The sequence below is a fragment of the Phacochoerus africanus genome, chromosome 15 (assembly GCF_016906955.1).
Source record: "Phacochoerus africanus isolate WHEZ1 chromosome 15, ROS_Pafr_v1, whole genome shotgun sequence".
In the NCBI taxonomy this organism is placed as follows: domain Eukaryota; kingdom Metazoa; phylum Chordata; class Mammalia; order Artiodactyla; family Suidae; genus Phacochoerus; species Phacochoerus africanus.
Genome location: NC_062558.1, coordinates 45,322,505 through 45,349,326, shown reverse-complemented (window position 1 = coordinate 45,349,326; position 26,822 = coordinate 45,322,505). Strand labels below are relative to the sequence as shown.

The 26,822-nt window shown below is 41.0% G+C and overlaps 1 protein-coding gene across 2 annotated transcripts in view; it reads left to right on the top strand.

Annotated features, from left to right (window-relative positions):
- The window catches only part of PITPNB (phosphatidylinositol transfer protein beta), a 64,712-nt gene that overhangs the window by 19,162 nt on the left and 18,728 nt on the right, over window positions 1-26,822 (top strand). For both annotated transcript variants that reach the window (XM_047762352.1, XM_047762353.1), the window contains exons 5-8: window positions 545-552; window positions 1,066-1,140; window positions 3,043-3,126; window positions 24,356-24,433. In XM_047762352.1, coding sequence (XP_047618308.1) covers window positions 545-552; window positions 1,066-1,140; window positions 3,043-3,126; window positions 24,356-24,433 — 245 coding nt within the window. The remainder of the gene's footprint in view (window positions 1-544; window positions 553-1,065; window positions 1,141-3,042; window positions 3,127-24,355; window positions 24,434-26,822) is intronic.

Sequence of the window (26,822 nt, the reverse complement as noted above, 5' to 3'; positions counted from 1 at the left end):
GGTTCCCAGGGAGTCACTGCAAGAGCTATGGCAGAGGAGAGGCTGCATTGGGGTCCCTTTGTGAGGTGCACATGTTCATTCCCAGATGACAGCCACCATGAGGTCCCAGCTGATCAAGCAGGCTCCGTGGGGAGCAAATAAAATGAGTACAGAAACCTTGAAAAGTCATCCTCACTCAGGAGTATCACTTAATGTCCTTTCAGCAGTATATTATCTATATTGCCGCATAGTAGAGGAGGAATATGACATAGGTCATATTCTGAAACAGGTTGCTGTTGTTTGCTACATTAGTCTTATAAATGTTTGGCTTTTGTGACATTATTCCTTTTACAGTTATTTAAAATTAAATTATTGATTCCATAATCTAAAGTATCCTCTGGTGTCACATCTATAGAAACTATGTTTTGCAGATGTAAACCAAATGTTCTGTGTTGGCAGGTAATTTAATCTTTCTGACATTAAATATTGTTGGCAGACTGTTTTGGCTCCGATTAACATTCTGAATTTTTCCCCTTTTGTTGCCTACCTGTTCATTATGCCTCAGTTGTAACGGTGAGTAAAACTATTTTTGTGTCACATACTCTTCCATCTTTAAACTTTGCTTTACACAGTAATCATTTTCAACTATTTCTTGCTTTTTTTTCTTAAAACTGCCCACTGCTGCATGGCTCCTCCTCTGTGCTCTGTGCACCAACTCATGATCTTCCACATGCTCCACTGTCAGTGGGCTCTTTCCAGCCTTGGCTCAGAATCTCACTCTTGACTTTATTTTCCTTCTGCTACTTCCTTTGAATGCCAGGTTTGCTCACCAGACCTCACAGCTTCTTTAATGTTAGCCCTGCGTGCTGCATGACAAGCAGGGTTTAAGTTATTTAAAAGCATACAGCAATTAGTTTGCCTGACAAGTCTGTAAAAATAGGTGGATAATGATTCTGTGGTCATTTGAGGATCAGTCTTCATGTAGAGTCAAAGCATGGATGCTTGTGCTGGGGAAAGCTTCTGCAGACATGAGCCCCAAAGAACTGGTGAAAGATCACTGTCATCTTGCTGTTGTGTTTTCTGCAGAATGAATATATGAAAGATGATTTCTTCATTAAAATTGAAACATGGCACAAACCAGACTTGGGAACATTAGAAAATGTAAGTTTTGACTCTGGGCTTTCAGCATAGAAGCCCCTGGAAATTGGGAATACTGTGGTCTTTTTTTTTTTCCTTTTTCTTTCTTTTTTCTTTTTTTATTGTTTGTCTTTCTAGGGCCATACCCGCGGCATATGGAGGTTCCCAGGCTAGGGGTCTAATCGGAGCTGTAGCCACTGGCCTATGCCAGAGCCATAGGAACTTGGGATCTGAGCTGCGTCTGCAGCCTCCACCACAGCTCATGGCAACGCTGGATCCTTAACCCACTGAGTGAGGCCAGGGATTGAACCTAGGACCTCATGGTTCCTAGTCGGATTCGTTAACCACTGAGCCATGATGGGAACTCCTGTGGTCCATTTTGTCATCACCAAATCACTGATGCCACCTGCATTAGATTAGCACCTGGCCACACTAGTGTGTGTGCCAGATTGTGGTGAAGCAAGCCCGCAGCCAGAAACAAACGGGCCTTCCCTGTCAGTCCCCTTGCCTTGGTGAGTGAGTGGACTTTGGTGAGGTTGCTGTTTTTATCAACCACCCTCTTTATCTGGGACAGGGAGAACATAGATAAACAAAATTCACAGATAATCCTTAAGCCAATTTTAGTCATTAATTAAAATTTTTTTTTCATCTTTTCGTGCTGTATTTGCCCGAGCTTCTCCACTGTAGCAAAATTGATGGCTTTAATTTGCACCTTTATTCCATTTTGCTAGGATATGGGTTGATTTCAGAGAAATGGCTAAAAGGCAGGAGGGCAGAGGTACTTTGAATAATTTACAAAAATGTTGACAAGCTCCTGACTTTTACAGATTTATCTCTGAAGCAAATTACAAAAACTTAGTTAAAAAAGCTTAGTTAAGACTCACTGTAATCATTAACTTTTGACAAGGTTTGGCAGGGAACATGGGAGAGTATCTAGTTTAGGGTGATGCCCTGGCCCAGTGGTTCTCAAAAGTGTGGTTCTGGACCAACAGCAGCATCTTGGAACCTGTTAGAAATGCAGCCCCACTCCACATCTCTGAATCAGAATCTCTGGCTGTGGGGTCCAGCAGTCTATTTTCTGGTGGGCATTCCAGTTTGAAAACTGTTGTTCCAACCTTATTAAATGCAATTTTAGGAAAATAAGTTTATGGTAACTGTGTAGATTCTTTTCTTCCTCTGTTTTTGTGTTACTGGTGCCAGTCAGTAGAACTTTTGAATTATAATTTGCAGTATTTGACTTGAGTTTTTCTTTGAGATGGTGATTTGACTTTTCATGTTTTTTTATAGTAGCTCTAAATTTTAGAGTTTAAATGAATTTGGTATGCTTTAGTCTGTATGATTTAATTTGCCAGTTTTAGCTTTCAAATGGGCATATCTTTGCCAATGTTTAAACAATTCTTTAAGAGGTTCATGGATGGAGTTTCAGAAATAAATGATTGAACATGAGGTGTAGGGAGTTGACATCATACTGGAACTGAATGGCTTAGTATAATCAAATTCAGGAGAGGTTTTAAACCATACAGTGTAGCTTCTTGAAATCTAATTATAATGTCACCTCCTGTTTGTCTAGGACTTAGAAGTTAGAAGGATTGTTACGTATCATTTGGGCTAAATGTAGGTCAGGTACATTTTTTGTATAAATTGTCTCTAAGGGCTTCCAGAAAATAATGGTGACAGATTTCGGTTAATTTGGCAGGATCCTCTCCTCTCTCCCCGTCCCCCACTCCAATTTTTTTTTAGGTTTCAGGTAAAAGATTTCTAGATCCTTCCAGCCTTAAGACAGCTAATTTAATGAAATAACAATTTGGATTTTTTTTATTCCTTGTAATGTACTCTGAGAGACTCAAGAGAAAGATTATATATGGTAATAGTTTTGCCTAATAAGAAGAGTCCACAGTTTGTTTCCTTTGTCTTTCTCATTTATAGGTACATGGTTTAGATCCGAACACATGGAAAACTGTTGAAATTGTACACATAGATATTGCAGATCGAAGTCAAGTTGAACCAGCAGTAAGTACTGTGTACAGCTCAGTGGCATTTTAACCTATTCTCTTACATCTAAAAATTATTTATTTCTTATATGGCCTACCTTTCCACACTAAAATAGCCTAGAGCTTAGGTCTGGGTCTCTGCAGTGAAAAAGATCAGAGAGTAGGATAGGTGATTTGTTCTTTGTGTGGATTTTTACCTTTGCACAAGTGATCCGTGAGAAATCCCAGTATACCTGGAATACATAGGGGCTTGTTTTCATGGGGTGGGGGTGGGGGACCAAGATTATTTTACAAAAGAACTCTTCCCTGAGCTTCTTTAAGTAACATGGATCCCTTATAAATTTAAATTTTCAGTAACTCAGGGCTAAAGTTACTTGTAGAAAATGGTTGATGGAAGAATGTTCTAGTTTAACCGTTGTATAGCTTTCTCTTATGAGTCTTACTAGATGTAAATATTTGTATTCTGGGCATTTACTTAAACCAAAAATTTTTCCCCAAGTCAGGACCCTTATTCCTCACTGCTGGCCCTGCCCTTCCCTCTCCAGTTAAGACCCTTGTCATTACTTTGCCCCAGTTTGTAAATACTAACTCAGTTTTTATAGTATGTGGGGCACAGCTGTGGATTTTTACATATGAAAACAACCAGTGTCCCTCTTCTTGCTAGTCTAGAGAACTAAAGCTTTGTCCTAAGAGCTGCACCGCCTTTTTTGTCATGGTGAAGCATAGTGTTCAGTTAGAATCCCGTTCCATTTCATTTTGGGTACATATCACCTGAACTTGTTGTAAGCTGAACAGAAATAATCCAAATAGTACATGGTTTTGCAATTAAGATTGAAAGGGAAGCTTTCTAAAACAAAAGTTCCCAACCTTTTCTCAGAAGTCACTGGGTTTGGGGCTGCCAGCAGTGACCGTCTTTTAGGCCCGATCCTGTTCTGTGAGGAGCACTAAAGGACTTGCCGTAGAAATTCTCAAGTTTGAGTTTGTGTGTGTTAAAGAATGGTCGTAGGGTGAAAGAGTCCTGAGAGTGGGTCAGCTAAGGACTGGGTCAGGAGAGTTCAGGTGCCTGGAACACGGTGTGGCCTACTGGGATTGGGTGCTCCATGGAAGGCATTCAGGCTGTATTTTGGGTGATTGAAAAAGTTGTCCTGACCAAACAAAATGGTCCAGTCTTGTGGCTCAAAGGTTTGCATTCCACGTTGTTCTCCAGCAGAGCACAAGTCACCTTTGGTTTTGCCAGAGGCATAAGAGTAGTTCTTTGTTCTTGTCCTCAAGCTAAAACAGGCTCCCAATCAGTTTTTGCAAGCAAGAGTGCAAAGGGAAAGGATCCAGTTAAGGCTGATTGTGCAAGAGCCCTGGGGGCCTTCATTCCCTCCCAGCCACCCCAGCCTGGATTCCAGAGTTGGGAAAGGGCTCTGGGATGCATAGTGGCAGCACAGCCAGGGTCTCCAGGTGGAAGGTGCTGAGCTGCAGAGGCTCAGCAGGTGGCTGTCTGTTTGGAAGGATGTCTGGGGTGGAGAGAGAGAATGGATTGGGCCCAGATGAGGAGGGTCTGCATTGTGCATCCATGAAGCTGTGACTGAGAACGTCCATTCTGAGACTAGACTGGCTTCAGATGCACATTCTGAGGTCTTGCTGCCCACTGGCTATTTAGTTACTTAACTTCTCTGCCTGTTTTACCTTGTGTAAATGGGGCTGATTACCTGACAGCACTGTGATTATTAGAGCAGGTGCTTAGAGTGCCTCGCTTAATAAACATTGGCCATTATTGTCATTATTATTAGCAGGAGTTTTGAGAATTTGTATACCATGCATTGTTTGGTGAGTGAATAAGTGTTTATATATATATATATATATATATATATATATGGTTTTGTTTTTCAGCATTCGTAGTGCTTGTTTTCCAAGTTACACTTTAAGATACTAGTTTATTTTAATGTTTACTGAATTCACAGTACCTTTTAAAAATTGTGGTAAAATACGAATTAAGTTTACCATTTTAACCCTTTTAAAATGTTCAGATTGGTGGCATTTAGTCCATTCACAGTGTTGTACAACCTTTACCATCATCTAGTTCTAAAATAATCTCATCTCCCCAGAAGAACATCCTGTATGTACTACCATTCCCTGCTGCTCCCTCCCCCCAACCTTTGGCTACCATTAAGTGTTTTCTGCCCCTGTGGCTTCACCTATTTTGGATATTTTATTTGGGGGACTCCTAGCAATATCTAGCCTTCTGTAGGTGGCTTCTCTTCCTTTGTATAGTGTTTTCAGGGTTCATCCACCTTGTAGCCTGTGTCATTACATCATTGTTTTTTATGGCTGAATAATTATCCAGTGTATGAATATACTGTGTTTTGTTTATGTATTCTGTGGGTGGACAGTTGGGTCGTTTCCACCTTTTGCCTGTTGTAGATAGTGCCGCTGTGAACATGTGTGTCATAGTAGTTTTTGTGTGTTTTCTCAGTCATGGATACTACAGGTACAAATGTTACAATGTAGGGCATCTCAGACCTTTTGACATTTATAGAAAAAGCTGGATGCATGTATTTTCTGTTATAAAAGGGGAAAGGTGGCCTCTGTGTGGTGGGAAGTGAGAGTGCCTTTAGGGGCTGGGGGTGTGTACAGACTGAGGTGGGTGGGGGCAGGGGAATGGGGGGCAGGGACTGGGGCTCTGCCCTTCTGCTCGGCTTCCTCTGTCCACTCTGCTGGCACTGATGGTTGCTCCCCATCTTTTTGGCTTCCACTAAGGTGTGTCATAGAATTATCTTCTATTGCAAACACCGGGACCACATGGCCATCCTTACTTCTTACCAGATCTATTTTGGTCTTCTGTTGAATTAATTTGTTCATTTGATTCTGCACTTTTATCTTCCCACGATGTCAAAAGAAGCTTTAAAAGCACACATCTGCATTTCTCAAGTGGTTATCGTAGTAGTCACCTCAGATCTGGGGCTCAGTCTCTGCTGCTGGCATAGCTCCCAGCAGCTCTCAAGGGTGGGTGCAGTACCCTCAAGAAGCTTGCAGTCTGGCTGAGACAAGCCCAGTGCAGTGAAATGGGTTAACCATTTTAACCACTATTAAAATGGCAGGTGTGTATCCATGGTCCAGAGTGCTTCAGGATTTCAGAGGAAAGAACAAACGTGTGAGGACAAAAATCTGAAAAGACTAATAGAAAGGGTCATACTATGAGGATGAATAGCATTTTGAGGGATGAAACTGTCCACTGTCATTACAGTTTTTCCGTCTTACCCTCATTGCTGTGACATACTATAAATTCATTTGTTTTCCCCTCTCCCTTCCAAATAGAAATTAAACTTGAGAGGGAAGAATTTTTGTACTGTTAATTCTTGTCGCCCCTGCTCCTATAACAGTGCCTGGGATATGTAGTAGGTTCTTGCTTGTTGAATGAATGCATGAACTGTAGGCAAGCAGAATGGAAGCAAAGGTACAGGTGCATTATCCAGCACTGAGGGGAGGGGTTGGAGTAATTTTTAGAGTTGAAGGGAACCTTAGCTACCTAGGTCTCATTGCTTTCAACCTGTGCTTTGCAGAACCCAAGAGTTTCGTGGAGCCTATTCTGGTTGTCAGGATTGAGCACCTAGAGCATGAGGCTGAGGAGTTCTGTCTGCCCACTCTCCCAGCACAGTTTCTGCTTGTCCTGTCTTAGTCTTCACCATGAGAATTACTTTGAATACATAGTTCTGCAGCTGCAGAAAGTTGGGTTTCAGGGCTAAGCAGGGAGGCCCTGTTTTATAAGTGAGGAAGCTGAAGGCCAGGTAAACTGGGTTTTTCTCAAGGCCATTTAGTTAATGCCTGAAGTGGAAGTTCTCTCAATCCAACATTCTTTCCACTGACTCCTGATTGCTCCCCAACAGAGGCCCTGGTCTATCTCCCTTTGAGCTGCTGCTTGAGTAGTCTTCCTGTCCTCAAGCTGGTCTGCCACTTGTCCTTTGCTTTTCCTGTCCTGAATTCTGGCCTCCCTTCTGGGCCTCTTTTCTCTGTCCTGCAGGGTCTTCACCTGTGTTGGGATCAGTCTTCCCCTCTGCTGAATTTCAGCTCTTGTTCAACTCATTGATGTGTCTTATTCTCTATGTTTGTAAACCCATTCCCTCTTCACTGAGTGACTACTTGAGAATATTTGTGAAATGAAACTGATAAACTTGAAGGTAATGGAGAAACTAACCTTAATCAAGAATTTTATACAACCTATTTGATACCACTTCGATAGCACCTGGGTTAGCCTGGTATGAAGAAGCAGGCACTCATATACATTGCCTGTGGGCATGTAAATCACACAACCTCTGTAGCAAAACTGCAGGTGAACATGCCCTTTTGTTTTCTTTTTACAGCCATGCCTCCAGCATATGGAAGTTCCTAGGTTAGGGGTCGAATCAGAGCTGCTACAGCTGCTGGCCTACACCACAGCCACAGCAATGCCAGATCCAAGCTGCGCCTGTGATCTGTGCTGCAGTTTGCAGCAACACCAAATCCTTAATCCACTGAGAATTGAACCCACATCCTTGCAGACACTATGTCAGGTTCTTAACTCCCTGAGCCACAATGGGAACTCCACACTACCCTTGACCCAGCAAAATTCCACTTCTAGGAATTGATCCCATTCAGTGCAGTGTGCCAAATGTATAAACATAGGATTTTTATAAGGAAACAGTTTGAAGTCTTAAATGTTTCTCTGTCAGTGGGAAACTGATGAACAATTGTGGTTCTCCTTATGGAGTTCAGTGTAGTTCATCAAAAGGAAGTAAGCTCTATTTGTACTGATAGGGAATTCTTTCCAAGAAAATGTGGAGGGAAAAAGATAATATCTATATGCATGTGTTTGGTTGCTTACCTAGAGATAGTCAAGAAAAATGCACAAGAGAATTCCCTGGTGGTGCAGTGGAACACTAAGGATCTGGTGTTGCCATTGCTGTGGTTTGGATCTTTGCTGTGGTGTAGGTTTAATCCCTGGCCTGGGAACTTCTGCATGCTGCAGGTATGGCCAAAAAGAAAGAAAGAAACCTGAATAGGACAGTGGGGGGAGGGAGCTAGATGTCGGGGAATGGTGTAGAGGGGTCAAGGGCTGGCAGAGGTGTGCACAGTGCACTGGGAGCCATCTCACTAGGGTGTTGGTTTTCTATTGCTACGTGACAATCACTACAGATTTAGTGGCCTTGTTGTTACTTAATCAGGGGAATGACAGCCCATCACCATAGTCTCTTGGTCAGAAGTCTCAGGTTCCACGTGTGCTCTGGGAAAGAGACTAGACAAGATTGTGACTCACTGGGGGAGAGGGGTCATCTTAGGATATGTCTGCCATACCAGTGGTCAATTTTTAGTGCTCCAAACTTGCTCTTTGAGGATGAAGTGACTCTAGAATTGGGAGCTTGATAGCTGTGAATGGGCCAACAAGATGGATTTCAGTAGGAAGACCTGATGGTGTGGTGATCTAAGTTCAGTCTGGCACTTTAACTCCTGGAGATTTAAGTCTCAGTCTAACTTAAATTCTTGGTTTTCATTTTGTTTTTCTTGAGTGAGCTACTTTTTCTTAAAATGTCTTAAATGTCCTACATATTACTTGCTTTAAACGAAATTAAAACAGTTGGTAAATAATTCTGAGAGGATAAGTAGTCAGGTCTCCCAAATCAGGACAGATATGAACTGGTTGGGAGTTAAGAAACCAGGAAATTGGGAGTTCCTGTTGTGGCTCAGCAGAAAATGAATCTGACTAGTATCCATGAGGACGTGGGTTTGACCCCTAGCTTTGCTCAGTGGTTTAAGGATCCAGAGTTGCTGTGAGCTTCGGTGTAGGTTGCAAATGTAGCTCAGATCTGGCGTTGTTGTCTGTGGTGGCATAGACCCTCGGCTACAGCTCCAATTCGACCCCTAGCCTGGGAACCTCCATGTGCTGCAGGTGCGGCTCTAAAAAGACAAAAAAAAAAAAAAAAGAAAAGAAAAAGAAGGAAAGCAGGAATTTGTATGTGAAGCTTAAATCCTTTGACTCCACCTGGTGGAGGGTTTCTGTCACTGCAAGCAGATTTAATACAAACAGCCCTAAACATTTTAATTCAGAGTGACTGTTGACCATATTTAGTGTTTAACTCTCTCTGCTGGGTTGCTGGTGTCAGACAGCTTGTATACTGCTCTCATTGTAGACTTGCTGGGGTTTGGTCATGCTTATATGCTGTGCTTCACCACACATAGGAGGGATGTGATTAGACCTACAGTGTGGCTGAATACTTACTTGGGCAGACGCTTTGACATATTTACATAATCAAAGGGTGACATTGTCAAAATAATTCTAGGAACAAGGAGTTGTAAAAAATCTGTCACTGTGGGAGTTCCCGTCGTGGCGCAGTGGTTAACGAATCCAACTAGGAACCACGAGGTTGCGGGTTCGGTCCCTGCCCTTGCTCAGTGGGTTAAAGATCCGGCGTTGCTGTGAGCTGTGGTGTAGGTTGCAGACGCGGCTCAGATCCTGCGTTGCTGTGGCTCTGGTGTAGGCCGGCGGCTACAGCTCCGATTAGACCCCTAGCCTTGGAACCTCCATATGCCGAGGGAGAGGCCCAAGAAAAGGCAAAACGACAAAAATAAAATAAAATCTGTCACTGTGATGAAGAGTCACAGACTAATTTATTACAGAAATTACATTTAAATTTATGGGTTTGGGAATTCCCATTGTGCCTCTGTCGTAGCAACCTGACTAGTATCCATGAGGATGCGAGTTCCATCCCTGGCCTCACTCAGTGGGTTGAGGATCTGGTGTTACTGTGAGCTGTAGAATAGGTTGCAGACAAAGCTCAGGTCCCATGTTGCTGTGGTGTAGGCTGGCAGCTGCAGCCCCCATTCTACTCCTAGCCTGAGAACTTCCATGTGTAGCAGGTACAGCCCTAAAACGCAAAAAAAAAATAAAAATAAAAATTTATGGGTTTGGAGTTCCCATTGTGGCTCAGTGGTAATGAACCCAACTGGTATCCATGAGGATATGGTCTGATCCCTGACTTCTCAGTGGATTAAGTATCTGGCATTGCCAAAAGCTGTGGTATAGGTTGCAGATGAGGCTCAGATCTGGCATTGCTGTGGCTGTGGGGTAGGCCAACAGCTGCAGCTCCCATTTGACTGACCCCTAGCTTGGGAACTTCCATATACTGCAGGTGCGGCCGTAAAAAGACAATCAGTCAATTAATTGATGGAATTTTTTTGAAGACAATCAGTCAGTGAATAAATTTGTGGGTTATTTGGTTTCTTCCTTGATGACTTATGTGAAGTCTGCATAGGGTTGCTACTATAGCCACTATTCTCTGTAATTTTCTAGAGGATACATCACTGCCTAATGAAGCAAGCTGAGCAGTCTGGAATTTGTGCATAAATGTCTCCACCCAATTTATTTTGGCTACTGTACAAAACAGAATTCTTGTTTTAGTGGAAAGAGGCATTGGAGTAAAGTATTAAGATGTTCTGTTCTTTAAGAAGAAGGCTCCCCCTGCTTGTAATTCTAGCAGCCACGAGCACAGTGTGTTCCAGCAAACATATCCCTTAGCCCCCATATCCCCTCAGCCTCCTACCCCTTTCCCATTTTAAATAGAACCCAGATAGCACTCCTGAAAAGCCTTCCTCAGTAAACTGAGTACCTCTTGGGGGCCTGGACTGTACCAGCTCCCAACTTGATGATGGACTTGTTATCTCTGTTTCTAAGACCTGCCTAGCAAGAGGCTCAATGCCTAACATGCAGAAAGCTTATCAGTAAATGTTTGGTGGGTGTTAACACCTCTGGTGTTAAAAAAGAAAGGGCAATGGGGAGACAGTTTGGAAGTATTTATTCAAATACAAAATAAGCAAATCCTACTTTAGTTCCTTCTTAACTAATTCTAGGAAAGACATTCCTTCAATTCTAAAAACTATGTCCTTTCTAAATGAGCAAATGCCTTTCTGTCAGATTAAAAAGTGTTTCACTTAGATCGCATTGTAAGGATGAGTCCAGGTATCCAGCATAAAACCCCAGAGTGTAAGTTTTAAGTTATTTTTAATTTCTAAAGTTGTTGGTACATAACCACAGTAAGAAGTTGAGAATTCTTTAAATGTCCTGATGAAATGCACATGCATATCTTCAACTCATTTCCAGAATATACACAAATGAGTCAGTTGACATCTGCTTCTGCTTTTTTTAAGGTATAAATTTGAATCTGGCCCCTTTTAATCATCTCCAGCACTTTGTCTAAGTAGCTTTCCATGATTTGTATACAAAAGTCACTTCCCAGGAGAGGAAGACTCTTTAAAGTGTAAGCTGAAGTGTACACACGATTAACATCAGAGAGACCTTCATTTTTGGAAGTAATTTGAAAGAAAATGAGCATGGTTTTTTTAAAAAAAAAAAAGAAATCAGTACCACATTTTTAGGTATTTACGTATAACCAGAAAGGATTGTTTTAGACTTCTATAGTATATGCTTCCTCTGAAGTACATGCTAAGGGACTTTATTTTTATAATTTCCAGTGTTTTATTTTCTTTCTTTTTTTTTTTTTTTTAGGGCCCCACCTACAGCATACAGAGGTTCCCAGGCTAGGGATTGAATCTGAGCTACAGCTGCCGGTCTACTACGCCACAGCCACGCCAGATCCGAGCCGCGTCTGCAACCTACACTACAGCTTACGGCAATACCGGATCCTTAACCCATGGAGCGAGGGCAGGCATTGAACCCGCAATCTCATGGTTACTAGTCGGATTCTTTTCCAATGCGCCATGACTGGAACTCCTATTTTCTTCTTTTTATAGCTGCACCTGCGGCAGATGGAAGTTCCTGGGCCAGGGATCGAATCAGAGCTGCAGCTGGGGCCTGTGCCACAGCCACAGTAGTGCCTGATTCTGAGCCACATCTGTGACTTATGCTACAGCTTGAGGCAATGCCAGATCCTTAACCAACTGATCGAGACCAGGGATCAAACCCACATCCACCCACAGAGATAATGTTGGGTCCTTAACCTGCCCAGCCACAGCAGGAACTCCTTAACATCTGTTTTTAGATCTCAGTCATGATCAGATATTAATGGCATAATAGTATTAAGTAGTTCGGGAGATGTAATATAAAAACGAAGATTGTTCCAAATTGAAAGTTAGCAAGTTTAAAGAGAGAATGATTTTTTCCCCTTATTTCATCATCTTGGAGTGCTTTAATTAGAGATCAAATGTTTTTTCCCAAATGAGGCATTTCAAAGCTAAGAGTTGCCCAGTTTTGTAACCTTAGTGGTATTTCTGAAGATGATATTCCTAAAAGAAAGAGACACAAACTAGAAACTCAAATGCCATATTGTTTCTGAACCACCGAAAGGGTGCAAAGTGTGCTCTGGTTGATAAGGTCCTCCCAGAGACTTTCTCAAAGAGCTTTTATTGTGGGTGACCCAGTAAGCTGTGCTCTTAAAATAAAGCTCAGATTTTATTAATATCTCTTCCTTCTTTTGTCCTTTTTCGTCTCCCTCTGCCCCATTAGTTACTGCCCAGGCCCTCATCCTTACCTGCCCATGATGGTAATTGTCATAATTGCCATGTCATATTTACCCCAAGTGCTTTTTCCAGGTCCTTCTCCACATTTGCGCATGTTCCCCTTGGGCAGTGGTGGGCAGGGAGTGTCACACACTAGGTTCAGAGCTCTGTCTTTAACCCTGATGTCTGCCACAATAGCCAAATCTTCCTCCCTGGTTTGTTCCTCCCAGCTGCTAGATTCGCTAGATTCTGGACAACTCTCTGCCATCTCCTTCCAGTAGAATACTTCTCCTAAGCAGCTTTTTCAGCAGCATCTACTGGAGCAAAGTGTGGCTCCACTCACTAGTCATGTTTCTCTTCCTGACACCCCAAGGAATGCAGGTAGTCCCAAGTGAGAGACCAGGGCTCTGATAAAATTCACTCTTTTAGCCATGTCTGGAATCACCTCTGCTCCAGTCCAGTCCGCATGTGTTCCCCACCTCGCCAACTTGTTTGCACTCTTTTGGAAAACACCCTGCCATGGCCGAGAGGCTGTTCTGTACATGTATGGATCTCAGATGTGGCTGGATCTGCTCATTGGCCCAGTTCTTTGAACATTTCTTTGGAGGTTACAGGCTTCTGTTTGGGGGCTCTGGTGCCTGCTGGGCATCATGGTGGCTAAATCCTAAGCTTGCCTCTCACCTTTAGCTAGGTCTGGAGCCAAAATGCTTTTCTTTCAGGCATGGTCTGCCCCTGGGCAGCTTGTTAGAAATGCAGTCTTAGCCTCCTCCTAGGTCACAACCTTGGGGCTTCCAGGCTCTTTCTATTCAACTCTCCAGGTGATTTCTGCTCTCTTGGGAAGTGCTCTAGTACAGTTGTGATGGTGAAGATTATGGGGGTGATCTGGAATTTTGGAAGCAGAGGGAATCTCAGTTGTAGGCCGTGGTCCAAAACATTCACACCAATCATCATGTTTATTGTAAAGGAGTTTGAGCTCAGGGAAGTCGTGTAACTTTTCTCAAGCCACATAACCAATGGAAGGAGAGCCAGGACTCAAAAGCAGGGCTGCTGACTTATTTTTTCCAAAACATCTCACTGTATGGTTTCCTCCTTTGCATTACATTGATTAAGAGGATTCTTAATTTAAACAAACAAGCAAGTGCCAGCTCTTTGGTCCTGTCTTCCCTAGCTCCTCAGGAAATAGCAGTTTTCATCAGTGGCCTTAGTTACTTCCATCCATAATTGCTGAATTGCAGCATATTTGGAAATTTCATACATGCAGTAGAGTAAAAGGATTGGAAACCTTAAAATGTCTTTTGTGTGAGCGCTTATAGAGAACACCACTCTTTTATGTTCACCATTTCTTTTATGTTCATTTAGCAAGCATTTATTGGAACTTGCTATTTGCTCTGTATTTTTACAGATAAAATAGTAGTAATTGCGTCTGAAGAGAGTGTAAGATTCTTAATCACTGAACATACTAAAGTGTTTCTAAGTGACTTGGAGCTCCCTTTGCTGTTTGTGTAGTCTGGTGGTGTTGAGTGCCCTCCACCAAAGAGCTTTTTTCTCAGAACTGACAGACCAGCGCTGGGCTCCAGGGTACTGGTGAAGTCTGGGTTCAAAGGCTGACTGGATGGGAGATTTGGAGTTTAGTACTTTACTAAATGAAGAGCCCCCCAACATTTGATTGCATATCAAAAAACAATAATGGGGTTGTTGGGCTCACCTAAGCCACTTGTAGAAGTGCCATGGTGATGTTGGTCTCTAGGAAAACAAATTGGTTTTTAAAGTTTGTGCTTTTTTGCTTATTCTTTCTGGCATTGACCATTTGTTCTTTGGTTATGTCCCATTTGGTGAATATGTTTTGGTGGGCAGAACAATGTCCCATTTTCATTTATAGTAGAAATATACTAAGCTGTACCTCATTTTCTGAATCTTGGTTGCCTGCGGAAATGAACATTTTAAGACTTGCCTTTTCCATGCATTTAGCTGCTTTCACTTTGAACACCATTCCGTTATGTGAATATTGAATAATCTGGCACTTTATAATTGTTTTAAGCCATGAGTATATATTATTTTAAAGTTATTTTTTTAAACATACTTCTTCCTAAATGTCAGCCTTGGAAAGCTGATGAAACTTGGTTTAATTTATTTAGGCATGTAAGTTTTGGTCACACTTTTAAGCAGTGCTTGTTTCTTGTGCTCTAGGAAGGATTCAAGCATATCTTTTCTTTTGATCAGACATTCTGTGAGGCAGTGCCCAGATGTTATACATTTGAGTAGGTAGTCTCGGCAACATATGCTTTATTGCACTGCCTTTAGAAAAAACTTCGTAATTTTAAAGAAATGTAAGGATCATAAAATATGCTTTCTAAATAATCTTTATAAGATTAAATTTTTTTCTCTTTAAAATTAGAAACATGATGAAATCCGGTTGGAAAAAATACTATATCAGGCCATGTGAAGTTGTCGATGTTGTCAGCTATTGAGCTGCAAAAATGACACTTTTTGGGACAACCTACTTCATAATTAACCTTTGGTGGCTGATAACCCTAAATGGTCAGTACTGACCATCGCTCCAGTTCATTCCCTCTCACAGCTTTCAAAAAGATCCACATCTTACATGTTCCTTTTGTTCCAACTGTTCCCTCTTACTTCTAAGAAGGCCTTTCTGCCTGCCAGAGCTGTGGCTACCCCATTCTTCAGCCCTGAAAAGAGCTTTTGTTTACTAGAAGTCTGTGGCTGAGCTCCAGCAAGTGAGAGGAGGGCCTGTGGCTGCCAAGTGCTTGGGGTCTCCTTGGCGTGAGCAAATAGGCTGCAGAGCACCTCTTCTTCTGCCATTAAAATGAACCTAGACACTTACTTCTATCTTAAAAGGGTGTAACTTACCCCTGGTGTACATGCCAGAACTCCAGAAGCTCTTTATTAAAGTATGTGCGTAATAAAAGGGTAAGAATTGTGACCTATTCCTAACTTGTAGCAGTAGTCTCCTTGAACTCCAGACAGAACCAAAACAATTCAGATACAGGTTTTGAGGTAGCAGTGGTTTTGCTTTTGGTTAAGAAACTTGCACTTGTCAAAGGCTTGTCTCATCTCCCTTTGCTATGCTGTGAAGCAAACCACTGTCAAGATCCTTTTCATAATGAGTTACAGAGGTTTTTTGTTTTTTTTTTTCTATCCTCAAAGAAGATATAAATAAATGTAAGCATGGTTCTTATTAAAAAGAAATGTTAAAATGTTTCCCACTTTATTCTGCTGCCTTACATGGTAAAGTACTTTCTGAACACTTAGAAGATTTGCATCCAGTGTTGAATTTAGAAAATGGCCTATGTATTTGAAGGCATAGTTGGGTGGCAGTGCCCTCTTGTGGGAAAAGAATTCATTGCTTATTTCATACTTGCTTAAATCTTTGCAAGGACTTTAAAATTTTTCTCAAAAATCTGCATGTATGAGCTTATGTTATACAAAATACTTTTTCCACTAGAAGCTATTATTTATGGTTACTTCTAATCTCCTCTACAATCTCACATTTTTAAAAAAAATAGGGAGGAGGGTAGAGGTGGTTGAGTGTGAAGTAGAGTTTCAGTTCCTGAGTGGGGAAAAAATTGTCTGGTGAGAGTTAGAGGTTTTTTTTTTTTTTTTTTTTTAGCAGCTAATAGCAGATATTTTTAAAGAAATTAGCATTAAACAGCTCCAAATCAAGCTTTTAAAGCATTTTACTTAGAAAAGCCCTTTTCAGCAGTGTAAGCTCTCTCTAGGCTGAGAGAGATCCCTTCAGGTTCTTGTCTCATCATGTGATAAAGTGTAGATCATATCACAGTTTCGCAGTAAAGTGTCATGGGTGTCCATGAGCAGCATCTGAGTCTTGGCTTTTCTCAGCCACCATGGGCTGCGGGCTTAGCTTCCTCACCCCCAGCGGTAGTGGTGGTACCTTTGTTCCAAGGTTGTGAAGGTTAACTGGGAGAAGGTGTGTTCCTGGCATATAAATAAGTTTTCCAAAAATAGTATTAAGAATGATGCTGCATATCAGATTTTGCTCTTACTGTTAAAAAAAATTTTTTTTTTGTTTTTCTTCAATTATTTCCTATTTAGTATTTGTTAAATTGGTGCTAATGGGATTAATGGGGTCCTGGGACTTAGAAGCAGCTGTACCTGAAGCCCAGATCATGAATCAGAAGATATTTTACTGGAGAAGAAGGCTATAACCCTGTGAATTTTCAAAAGGATGTAACCATTTCAGTTTAAGGAATTTGATGGAAAATGTTCTGTGATATACTTTTATTTAAGGAAATCAATGTATGTTATGTTAAAACTTTACTAAACATATTATTCATGTTATAGGCATATGCAGTTTAATTTTAAAATATGTAATATTTAACAATCATCTTTAATAAAACTGACTTATTAGTATGTTGAAACTTACTGGTGATAAATTTAAAATATCTTTATTTTTTAAATAGCATAATATATAAATATAATAATATAATGTTATATAAATACAATAATAAATATAATGTAACAGAAACAAATATGTTGTATATTTGTGCCTGAAATGCAGGCTCACCCAAACCAGTAGCCTCTCTACCCCTGGGCTACCCACCAGCCCTGGGCTATCCAAGAGTCCCCTTTCTGGAACCCAGCTGTTTGGTTTCCGTGCAGGGTTGTAGGATATGGAGTCTGTCATGTCAGGCTTGGGTGGTAACTTCTTTTCATTGCTGACATTAGGATTTTTTTTCTTTTTCTATTAATTTATAACTTTCCAAAGGCTTTGGGGGGGGGTGGTCTGCCTTCGTAAACATGACAGCGTAAACATGACAGCGTTGGCAGGCTCTGGCTGTGATTCGGATGAAAAAGAATGGAAGAGGCGATTAGTCTAGTTGTGCTCTAGCCCATCAGTGCTCTAGGCCCTGGCCACCTTTCAGCACAGAGCTCTTTTGACAGCCTCTGCCCCTTCCCTGTCTGCCCTGCTTGCCCACCCCATGTCTCTCTCTGTGCGGGTTTCTGTGACATTAAAAAGATAACAAGAGAGTGAGTGCTCTGTTTGGGTGTGTAGGTTTGACTGCATGTCTCAGTTCTCAGGGCAGTTGTTTAAAAATTCAGCTTTTAGGATTCATTGGTGGAAAGCCAGTGAGGATTAATGAGAGGGCTGAATTAGAGAATATTTTTTAATGCAGTTTTGTTCCTCTGAGGTACATTCAGTAACAGAAACTAGGCCAACAAGTTATTGACAATTAGTGGTCCTTTGGGAATCTGCTTTAATGAATAGATAAGAATGATTTGTAATTAGCATAATAATTATATGCAAATGAATGCTTCTGAATTGCTTTAAAACACTTCTGAACTGTTTAAACAGCCCTCCTGAGATCTTGTTACTCTATTAATTTGTGTAGCAAATCTTTTTTTTGTAGATCATGCAAAGATAAACTTCAGTCCAGCCCCTGTCCGAATTATTATGAATTCCAAGGTGGTAGGACCTGAATTAATGAGATTTACTTATACTATATTAATGGTACTCTATGGGAACCTGAAAGGGTGAGGAGTCATGGGGGAGATGTAATTAAAAATAGAAAAGAAAAGAAAGCTGCTTATTTGAAAATAATTGTTCAAATGAGTTTCTTAAACAAGTTAGTAAATGTTATTTCTCTTTACATGTCTGTTACTTGTTATTGCAAAATTTAATGCAACTTTTTTTTTTTAATGTGCTTCACCTTTGGAATCTGGCTTGAGTTTTCTCAGCTCCAGTTAGTTATGCACAAGGGTCAGAGGTGATAGGCTCTGGGAACTCCATTTTTCTAAGTGCCACAATACTGAAAAATGCAGGGGAGTGCCAATAAATGATGCCTGTTATTTATCTTATCTTTGTATTTAATTCAGCTTTTCCCCCCATCCTGGTCTTTACTTTTAGAATGTGATTAGAGGAAATAAGGTTTACCAGTAAGTTGAGCAACAGTACCAGTGCGTTTTAAACTTAGTGATTATCTTTGAGCTATGTGAATATATACTTAATTAATCATCTTATGCTAAAGGAAAGAATTTTGTAGCTGGCTGCAGGATTCTAATCTTTCTCTCAAGTTTTTGTTTACCCTATGGAATTGTTTCTTTTTAGGGGGAAGGCAAGTGTTGAGGAGTTGGATGTGGATTGGGCACCCTTTTCCATTGCTTATGCGTAGCCTCACCTGTGGTAACCCAGGCACGGTCTCTAAGCAGTTTCTGCTGTTTGGAGCTCATCCTGATTTTTCTACAAGCTGTCCAGAAACTCCCCCTGCAGCCTGTCCCCACCTCCTACTCACTTCCCCATTCATAATCATGAGTCCAGTCAGGGCTAAAGGACATTTGGGTTGGCCCAGCACAGATTTTGTACTTGCATTTTGGGGGATAGCCACTATGCTAAAAGATTCATAAAACTAATATTCTTTGTCTTCAAAGTGAATCTGGTTTCTGTTGAGAGTTTCTGTTGAGAGCTATAGTGAGTAACAGATGTATACCCAAGAGGTAGCACAACTTTTGTATTCCAGTGACAGAAAACAATTATTTATAGGAATTTAATGAATGTATTCTGTGGCTCCAGCATGGAGACTCCATTTATTTATCGTGTTATATTTTATTTGTTCTCCAAAGGGTGTCTTGACTTTCACTTGCCTCCTTTTTTACTTAAATAAGAGTTTTCAATTAAATAGAGTTGTATTAATACTAATCTGAATCTCTCTTATCCTGATACCATTGTGTTTTTCTGTTGTTCAGGCACTAGCATTGCTGGGGCAAGCAGTGTCTGGGGACATTACACCTAACTTGATAATGATGGTTTTACTAAGCCCTTATCCTGGCCTGGCCTCTGGGCATTATACAGATAATTAAAATTGGAGCATAAAAAAATTTTTAAACACAGTGCACCTTAGCAATAAGATTTTTCTACTTTTATACATGATTTTAAAACTCATTTTAAAAATACATTTCCTTGGCCTAGTGAATTTGCTTTCTTTTTTCCCAAGGATTACAGAAAGTGCATAGCAAATTCAGCCTTCAGAATACCCAGGAGCTGAAGACTCAAGTAGGCTACAGCTGTCTTCACCCACAGTATTCTAAGAGAACTAATGAGATGAGAAGTCTGCAGCTGGTGGCAAGCACAATAAACCATGAGCCAAGGGCTTCTCTTCATCAGAGCCTCCCCTTTCCCCATGGGATCCCAAAGGAGACAGAATACTAACAAAGCCAGCAGGCTGTCTCATTCCACACTATTGCTCATTTGCAGCTATAATTGGTAGCTGAGGTTGCATTCTGTATGCTGAAACTGTCATACATGAAGGAATATATTTGTTCATTGTGATACGGATATAAATCGGCCAGTTTTCAAATACAGGAAGACCAAACTAGATACCCAACAATAAAATTGTAGCAAAGAAGATACTGTTCAAAAAAAAATAAATGTTTGTTAACAGAGATACAAAACTGAGGTTGTCAAAAGCACACCTGATTCGTGTTTTATTATCTTGCTACTTAATTCAACTGATTAAACATTTACACATCTAAACTAACATTAAAAAGCACAAAAATTTCTAGGTTTTGACAAGATGCATTATCCTCATCTGTCAGGGTTAAGGTGCTGTTGTTAATAATTGGGTTGTGTTACATTTTTCAGTATATCTTTAATGTTTGCTGCTTTATATTCACAGGAAAAAAGCAGAGAGGGAAGACTTAACTTTGGAGATGTATGTGTGTATGTGTAGTATTTTATATGCACACACTCGTGCCTTATAGGAATATCCATTGTAGTAACTCCAATGCTGCTGCTTCTTGGTGTTTTTGAATCAGTTTTGCTTATCTGGAGTTTGTGGACACCCTTCCGCCGTCCTCCTGTATGATGTTTAGAGTGAGCCCAGGACAGAGGCCCTAGGCTTGTGTTCAAGTCCTAGGGTGGATGAGCCAAACCACCTCCTTGTTGGACAGTGGTTTCTTCATCTGTGAAATGAAGCATTATCTTGGGTTGTCTTCAAGGTGCCCTTCACCTCAGAAAAGTTTCTCAGTGAACAATTAACACTGAAGGCTTGGAAATAAACTTACAGAATCAGTATATTAGGTCCAGAGTGTATTCCATGTTCTTCAGTTAATTTATCTATGTCAGATTGAAAACCCCCGAAGTTGTTGCCCTGCCAAGGAGCTGGATAAGGTTAGGAAGGAGAAAGGAGTTGTTCAAAAGTCCATCTAATCCACCCGCTTACATTTTCACATTTACTGGTGCCATAATCATGCTAGGCCTATCTCCTGGGGCGAGTTACCCTCCCCCCCTTAATTAGTTTACCTCTACATGAAAGTAATTTATGCTGATTACAATTTAGACCAGGCTCACTTTCCCCCTTTTCCTGGTCATGCCTTGGTTTATATACCACCCTTATTGTATACCAGTCAGCCCTACTGACTGGTAACTTGTTTACACTTGGTTTTGTAGATTTGTTTTTTCTTTCAGAGCCGGCAAGTTTAGAATCCTTAGAGTTAGTTCTGCAGTCTCTGTTTCATCAATTTTAAGATCCTCTGCCCCCTGTTTTCCCTCTCATATTTTAATATAGTCAGAGTCAGGTTTGTCTTCCAGTTGAGGCATGTTTTATTGGCTTAGTGTTGTCCTTCTTATTGGTACAGAAATAATGGAGCATCCTATAACTGGCAACCTCTTAGATTCAGGAAACATTTTATAGCTCATGCCAGATTCCATAATATCTCAGATTGTGTCAAAAAAAAATTTGAGCTTTATGCCCACAGTTCGGTTACACTTCAGTTAGTAAAAAAAAAAAAAATTTCAGATGGGATGAGCTGTTAAAATGTTCATCCCTGGCCAGGCCTCCTGGCATTTACAGATAATTAAAATTTTATCATAAAAATTTTAACATAATGCACTTTAGCAGTAAGATTTTTCTGCTTTTAAAACATGATGCTAAAACTCATGTTAAAAATACATTTACATTTCCTTGGCTGGTGTCTGTTGGTTTCAATTCTGACTGTAAGTCTTCTCTCCATTCTTTGTTGGCAGTTAACGTGTACTCAGTTACCTTTTGTCTCTTTTTTTGCTCCCAGCTAGGCTATGACTTTCTAGGAGCCAGAACCAGGTTTTGGCTCTCCTGTCCGTAGACCCCTTGGACCACTTCTGAGCCTTCTTCCCCTTTTCACTGATGGCTGTTCAATAAATAGACCTTGCATCCAGGAGATTATGTCAAAAATGATTATTTGAGGAGTTCCCGTCGTGGCGCAGTGGTTAATGAATCCGACTAGGAACCATGAGGTTGCGGGTTCGGTCCCTGCCCTTGCTCAGTGGGTTAAGGATCCGGCGTTGCCATGAGCTGTGGTGTAGGTTGCAGACACGGCTCAGATCCCGCGTTGCTGTGACTCTGGCGTAGGCTGGCAGCTACAGCTCCGATTGGACCCCTAGCCTGGGAATCTCCATGTGCCGCGGGAGCGGCCCAAGAAATAGCAAAAATGACAAAAAAAAAAAAAAAAGATTATTTGATAGATTGTTAAGTATTTTCAGTTTGGGGAGAAATTGAGCTTTTCTCTGGGTTTCTAAGCCTCTGACCTAGGAAAAAAATGTGTTATGGAGTAACATGGTTATTTGTTAGCAGGACATCTGATTTCTCACTGTGAATCCAGGTTTGGAGACCACCTGTGCAGTTGATTCTTTTCTCAGCAGTGAAGTTGTTAATTTTTAGGGTGCAGCTCTAAATTGAAATTTAAGAATTCATGTTAGCTGACCGTAATTGAACTTTCTGCTCGTGTGCCAAGACACACCAAGTAACTCCAGTTGTTTGACTCCTTGCAGTGGGCTCATTCCAATTTGTCGTTCCTGGATAAGGCTCACTGACCAGAGGCCTGTGGCTGCACCCTGTTGCTATTTTAAAGCAGTAAGACCCAGTGTGGCCAGCTAAGTTTGCTGTGTAATGATCTTAATCCTTTGTGGGGCCTTTTTGTAGCTTCTTAGAAGATAACGTTTAGACAGGCTTTGAGTTCAAAGTTATATATTTGCTCAACTATCTTCAAAGTTTTGTTGTTTACCTGAACCTCACATTTCTCCTTCACATAATTTATTTATAACTTTCTCTTTAGGAATTATTAGCATGTCACATGCATTTACTGAGTAACTGTTGGGTCTTGATTGGCTGCTTCTCAGCATGCTTTCTTTGATTGGTGAAAGTTTGTATTATGCTTTGGAGTGTGTTCAGTGTTTGCACTGCCCTTATCTCTAAAACAATGATTTTTCATGTTGACTTTTCTGGGCATTTTTCTCAAAGTATGTGGTCCCTCCACAAATACTGGAAATGCTTTAAAAATTCTGCTCAAGAAGGAAGGGGCTCTCCCTTTGTAGTAGTTTCAGCTGAGCTCTGTTCACTGTCACTATTACAACTCATTTCTTTTTCTAAATCTGTTGTTAGCGCTTCAAAAGTGATTTTTTAAATTTCTACCTGTAGACTGTGTGTATATATGTGTGTGATGACAGAAAAACTTGTAAAGCACATGGGTTTAAAGGGATTTACTCCTGGAGTTCCTGTTGTGGCCTAGCAGGTTAAGGACCTGGTGTCTCTGTTTGATCCCTGGCCTTGTCCAGTGGGCTAAGGATCCAGTGTTACGGTAAGCTGCGGCATAGGTCACTGATGTGGCTCGGATCTGGTGTTGCTGTAGCTCTAGCATTGGCCCCAGCTGCAGCTCCTGTTTGACTCTGGCCCAGGAACATCTTTATGCCACAGGTGTGGACATTAAAAAAAGAAGAGAAAGACCTCTTTCATATTTTCCATTCTATCAGGAAGAAGATATTAAGGGAAACAGTTTACACACAAAATATACACACACAAGAACCTTGCATAAGACCTGGATTTTAGGGCAATTCCCTATGACATAATATAACCGAGTGCCATTATATTGTCATCACCCTTTCCTTGGCAGTGTGGGGTGATGTGAATGTAGCCCTAAGGTCTGTGTACCCATGGCTGTCTATAGACAAGGGCTGGGAGAGGCTGGGCTCCTGAAGCATCCACCACAGGCACAGCTGTGACAGAGTTCAGGGTGTGCTACAGAATCCGTGGGGTTTGTTTGTTTGTTTGTTTTGTTTTTGGGTTTTTTGTTTTTTGCTTTTTGCTTTTTATGGCCACACCCACGATATATGGAAGTTCCTAAGCTAGGGGTTGAATCTGAGCTGTAGCCACTGGCCTACGCCAGAGCCACAGCAACGCGGGATCCGAGCCGTGTCTGCAGCCTACACACAGCTCACAGCAATGCCAGATCCTTAACCCACTGAGCGAGGCTAGGGATCATCGAACCTGCATCCTCATGGATGCTAGTCAGATTCATTTCCATTGAGCCATGACGGGAACTCCCAGAATCTGTGCTTTCGATCTGTGGTTCTAGTGAAATAGCTGCTCTCCAGTAGGCCCTAGAGACTAGTGTCTTCATCTGTGGATATTGTCAAATCTGATACAGTTCTGCTTATTTCTTGAGTGTGGGTTTTATGTATACCAAAATGCCAAAACTGTTGAAAAGAGCTGGAAGATTTGTTCTTGGTGATAGCTATCCAGCAACCAGTCATGGTGACTGATAGTCAAGACTTTCGTTACCTTTTATTATGTAATGGTTTCACCTTAAGGTAAAAGTCTAAAGCAAAAAGAACCAAGCTGAGAGCTTACTGTCCTACATTTATAAAAGCATCGGAAACCCATTCAGTTTCTATCATGTGTTTAGTAGCTGGGAAGGGCTGTTGTGGCAAGGTTAAAGCATTTTCTCTGTTTTTTCTTCTCTGCCTCTGACTTTGTTGTGCTTTTCAGGACTACAAAGCCGATGAAGACCCAGCATTATTCCAGTCCGTCAAGACCAAGAGAGGCCCTTTGGGACCCAACTGGAAGGTACTGGATCCTGACCTCTCTGACAGGCAGTGTCTTGGCAGCAGAACACTTGACAGGTCCCAAGCCTGGAAGAGCTGGTGACGTTTAAGTGAAAAACAGAAATGGCACAAAAATAGTTGTCTTTGTGATAAGGACTTACAGCCAGCTGCAGTTGGCCAGCAAGTCTATGCTGCATTAACACACAGAGCAGAGCCAGACTGTCACTTTCAGCATAATGCTATTCTGATAACTCTTAAAAGAGACAAGCAGTTCAGTCTTTGGGGATTGTAATGTTCTCTTTTGAGACTTGAAGCAGTACAAAAATCCATGTTAAATGAAGGTTGATAGTTTAAATTTAGTCTTAGTAAAAACTGAACAAGTTCCCCTTCCCTGGACTCATGTTCCTGGCCTTTTAATAGTTCTACTTTGCAAAGAGGGCACCAGAGAACAATTTTGGATGGCAAGTCATTGTTTTCTAATAATAAAGAGCATATCTTTACTTTATTCATGGATGTAAGAACAGCAATGTTAAGGTAATAATTTTAATTGCTATAGAAATATAATGGGTTTTAAAGACATCCACTAAACTAAATGACAAATCCTTAGAGAAGGCTTAATGTGTTGCTGGCAAGTTATTACAGCTAATTTGACAGGAGAAGAGGAGCAGAAAAACCTAAACATGCCCAGCCAGAGTAGATTTTCCACCAATGGGATTTTACTTGGTAGCCAATCTGTTTATGCTGAAGTCAGTCACAGGTCATCGATAAATGATGTCTAGGTGCTAGTTGTTGCTTGCAGGTAGGGGGTTAATGCAATAGCCCCACAATAACCCAGTGAGTGGTTCTCCATGGATGGCTGTTTTGGACTGTCTTGCACATCAATTAAAATGAAGAATGAGTCTGACTTTCTTCTATAAGAAATGATTCATATTTTCTTTTTTCACATTTGTCCTCTGAGTAGGGTTTGGATCAAGATCTCCCAGTTTAATGGCCATGACTAGAGACTTTTAACTTAATACCCAGAAAGTAATATATGTCACTTAAAAATTAAGGAATAAATTTAGTATGTACGTTCTAAATTTACTCTAATGCTTTAAAAAAATAATTCCCCACCCTTTTCATGATTCCTAGCTGTGATCTTTAGAATTCACCCTGAGTTAGAAGAGAAGCTTTTCTCTGGATTTAACACTGATCTTAAAGAAGGGCACCATGCTAGAGTGAACAGGGGGCTGCTTCTAAGGTTGCCATAATTTCAAAAAGGTCTTCCCCCAATAAGTACCAACTCTTAAGCTGAAGATAACTTTTTTCAGGGAGTAGAGGACCATGAGGTTGAGACTTGGAGGCGGATTAAATATTGAATTTTCTTCCAGTTATCAACTTTTCAAGTATAAACTTGAAAAGGCAGTGCTCATTATGTGATGAGCTATGGCGTTGGGGTGCAAATCTTTCCTTTAGGAACTCCTAACCAGTTTTATAACAGCAAAAGTGATTAGTACTATGACTTCTACTTGATATCCAACTTTTAGGAACTTGGAATATGATTTTTATTTCTTTTTTATGTATGATTTTTACCTTTTTAACCAGCATTGCTTTCTCTTTTATTATCCAGTAGTGGCTACTTAAAATTCTAGAATAGGTTTAGTTTTTAGAAATGTTGTGAATATTTATATTTTAGCAGTTTCTTGCCCCACTTTGTGTGTGTGGGCAAGGGTGGGCAGTGTTAGACAACAGCTTATTTCTCTAGGAGAGTGCTGGCAGATAGTGATACCTCTACCCATTTGCCTGTTGGATTGTTAACTTGAGCCACCTGGTGGTCCATGCAGCTATGCTCATAAGTTGGGTTACTGTTTAATTGAATTTCAGTGAGCTACCATGATCTCAGAAATAACTTGTAATCAGAAATAATTAAACCACCACTTACTGCTGTGATAGAAAATAAAGAGCATGAAGGATTGACTAGCTGATAATACAGCATATAGCAGACTAGGAACCTATGGACCAACTTGATCTTCTCAGCATCTCTTACAGCTGTTCAGCAGCTCCTGTTTGCGGGGCACCAGAGGTGGTGCTGGGGAAGGATGATAGTGAAGATTGCTGTACTTCTGAAATAAGAGGATGGGGAAGAAATATTTGCTACTTTAAGCAAAAGGGAAGAAGAAATCTTGTTGTGGACCTACTTACCCAAAATTGTATATAAGAATCCTCCAGGATAAGTGCTGCCTGGTAGTTCCACTGCTGCTCCAAAGGCCCTCCACACCCCTCAGCTGAAACTCACCTTTCCAGTGCAAACTCCAAAGTGTAAATGAACACCGCATGATCTCTTTGAAGCTTACTTATCCCGCAGTGGTATTTTCCTTCTGAATTATTGCAGTATTTACTGCTTGTCTGCACCAGACTGGATGAGGGGAAAG